Raw genomic sequence first — 3,434 nt, 5'->3', positions numbered from 1 at the left:
ATCCTTTATACGATCGGATAAACCATCACGGTAGCGTCCTAACAGAGCGGCATCATTCCAACCGGTTTTAACGGCTAGGCGACGAAAAGTTGCAGTATATTCAGATGCAGAGGAAGACCCCTGGCGGAGGCGGATCAGGGCAGTTTCAGTAACCAATAATTCGTCCACGACACCAAAAGCAGCACGAAGTTCATCAAGAAACGCAGTGAAGGTCGACATACATGGATCAAGGTCGTCAGTACCTAATTTCTCGAGGTATGGCCGAGCCCAGGAGAAAGCAAAACCAGTCAGGAATGAACACAAGAAAATGATCTTGCTAATTTCGGTCGAGTAGCGGGCTGAATCATTGAATATGTTCATTTTGACATGGACAATGAAATCTTCGAGCTTGCTTGGAGTTCCATCAAACAAGGGCGGTTTGTTGATGCTGGCAGGGCTTGAGGTCACAGCAACAGGACTCAGGTTTTGGTCAGTACCCATGGCAGCAGGCACAACTGGAGAAATGAGGGGTGAATGAGGGGTGGTAGGAACGGAAGGAGAAGCAAGAGTGGGAGAATTTACAGACAATTGATCAAAAATGGCGGCAATATCAGCGACTGATGATTGCATAAAACAAAATCGGGGCAGGTACAGGAACAGAAAAAGCAGGTAACACAGATGAGTCAAGAATACTGTTATGCACTGATTACGGGGGGATCAGTGCAAGCTGGACAAGAGGGTGGTGTTAAGTGCTTTCGCAAGACAAGGACAAGACAAGACAAGAAGAGGAATACAGTAAACCAGGAACAAGAAACAAGAACGAAATCGGAACAAGAATAGAAACAGGAAAAGAACCAAGACAAGGACAAGACAAGATGGAGAACAAGGTAGTATGAGAAAATACACACACAATTCTTGACTGAGGTTTATTTCATAAAAGAGATCGGGTATTTATACTAAAAGATGCGAAACAGAAGAGACAACGATAATAAAATAAATAAATGAAATGCAGAGCATAACATGAGGTAACACATAGATCGATAGAGGAGAACACAAGAGCAAGTATAGGGGTAAGCGCATGGACCAGCATGGCAACAGTGAAGGAGTGTGCTTGGACCAATAATGCACATGGTCATGCATTATCGCCAAGACAACGTGTGCGCGGGAATGGTCATGACATCAACTAAATCTCATCAAAAAATTAACCTGAATGGAAGCTTATTGATAAAAGATTAAAGTTAAGAAAATCTCATCAGTGAGACCTTTGGATATACAAATTTGAGTGCAGAATTTTAAATATTGCAAATAGAATATCCTATTCCAAATATATCTTTAATTAGCTACTACTGTAAGTACAGTATATGAATCCAGTATTGTAAACTACCAACCAGAAACAAAATAGTACAGTATTGAATAAATGTCTCTTTATCTAGAAGGACAGTATCATATGTGATGTCTAGTACTTTATACAGTAGATGCTATTAAGACATACTACTAAATGTGTCCTCTTTCGTGCTGCTTCTTCTATGTAGGACTATATGCCATTCTCTAAGAAAAACAGCTACTACTCTCAGAATATATCATGAATGTTGACGATCTCACAACATCATAATACTATATTCATAGACAAGTACTGTAGCAACACTACGTTTATGCTACCCACATCAGATGACTCTACTAACTTCTTTTTTAATTCATGATACAATTAACAATTTAATAATACAGTAATATATTAGTTTAAATTTTTATATTTTATTTTAAAAAATATTAAAATTTTATGTTTTTAGATATAATATTTAATTCTTTTGACATTTTACAATATTATGATGATAGTGATAATTCCTCTAAGTATGAATTTAAGAATAATTGTTCGACTAAATATTAGGCAAGTATTGTATAGATAGAGTTTATATATTACTATATAAGAATTATCTCGGTTTAAGCAGATACAGTAAGAGACACTAGAGTAGTTACATAATATTTGTATATTTAAATTCCGATACCAGTTATTAGCTTTGAATATCAGATACTAAAGAGATCATATCTTTTGAAAATAAACAACAGTCTCACTGTACTCAATGTCTCTATCCATCTACAGTAGATACTGTATTAAAAGGGTTCATATTGTCGTAGAAAATTCAGTTTTTGCCTGTAACTTTTGAACTACACATGCTAGTCACAAACGGTCACAACCATTCAATAGACATTGTTTACTTCTATTAGTAAACCAAATTTGAAGTTCATAGCTTTATTACTGAATGAGTAAACTTAGATCAAAGTTAATTAGTACATGTGAACCCTTTTGACAGTTACACTAAATGATCAGATTTTCTGAGTTTCATATGATAATCTAATCTAAAAAAGAAATATAAGTATCATTATGAGTCATTTAAGTCACAAAAAGATATAAAAAGAGATTAATTTTTGTCTTTTGCCTTTATTATCTTTCTTTATTATCTCATTATGAAATCCATCTCTTCTGATCTCAAGAACTTCATTCTCACTCTGCAGTTCGCCAAAATAAAAGCTCACAGCTGTCTTCATCGTCATTGCTGGGTCCAGCCTCAATCAGCAAAGGTGCCTCCACATATGCTTGCAACAAGTCAAGCACCCGGCGTCTTTTCAGTTGGTACACATCACGCACGTCGTCACTTTTGTCTTCCTCAACATGATTGGGGCCCTTCCATTCCGCCCAAGCTGACTGAACTTTGCACTTCACATGGCAATGAACTCTGGCTCCCAGTTCTGTTCTGTCCAGTACATGTACTTTAATCGCAGATCCAATGCTGTTGCCGTCGCATACACAGGGCTTTGGTCTGTTTTGGCATAAAATTGCTGCAGCTTTTTCTGTGCTCTTCTTGCTGCTTCAGAGAGTTCAGGCGGATTTCTTTTATCGTGGAAATCCTCGATCTGATCAAGCAATACATTGTATGCAAAGACTACGATGTTGATCAAAGGCAAAACCATCAGAAAGTCATGTAAATTCAAAATTCAAGCTATATTTCATACCTTGATGAAGAAACCGCCTTTGTCAACCCCAAAAACATCAAAAAAAGGACAATAACTCATTGCAAATAGGTCACATCCTCATCTGAGAGTACAAATTCGGAAAGTTCAGAAAAATAACGGCATGTCTTATTGTATGCCTCTCATACTTCCAGCGCTCGCTCCACTATCACCATGGTGGCATTCCACTGAGTCTTCACATTAAGGTTTAATTGCTTGACCTCATGGTACAAACTCTTGCATGAATCAATATAGTACTTTTGGTACTTTGAGGTCAATCATTTACAAGTAAAATTAGTTCTCTGATAAAAGCCAATTTTCATTTTTTGTATTGCTCCACATACCTAATCATCTTGATCCCAGTTCACAATTTTGACACCACATTGTTGGATTGGCCATGCTCTTCCTCATTGTCAGCCAATGGTTCTGCAGGCAATCCATCTTTCAAG

At 37.2% G+C, this 3,434-nt stretch overlaps 1 protein-coding gene across 1 annotated transcript; it reads right to left on the bottom strand.

Moving 5' to 3' along the window:
- Nucleotides 1–249: 249 nt before the first annotated feature.
- Nucleotides 250–432, bottom strand: BYT42DRAFT_469467 (uncharacterized protein; the record flags this gene model as incomplete). The annotated part of the gene is made up of 1 exon (XM_051563544.1): nucleotides 250–432. A coding segment is annotated over one exon (183 nt), but the record flags the coding sequence as incomplete, so codon positions are not given.
- Between the last annotated feature and the right edge of the window lie 3,002 nt (nucleotides 433–3,434).

Source organism: Radiomyces spectabilis (assembly GCF_025331425.1).
Source record: "Radiomyces spectabilis strain NRRL 2753 chromosome Unknown BYT42scaffold_14, whole genome shotgun sequence".
NCBI classification, from domain to species: Eukaryota; Fungi; Mucoromycota; class Mucoromycetes; order Mucorales; family Radiomycetaceae; genus Radiomyces; species Radiomyces spectabilis.
This window is presented reverse-complemented; position numbering and strand designations above follow the sequence as displayed.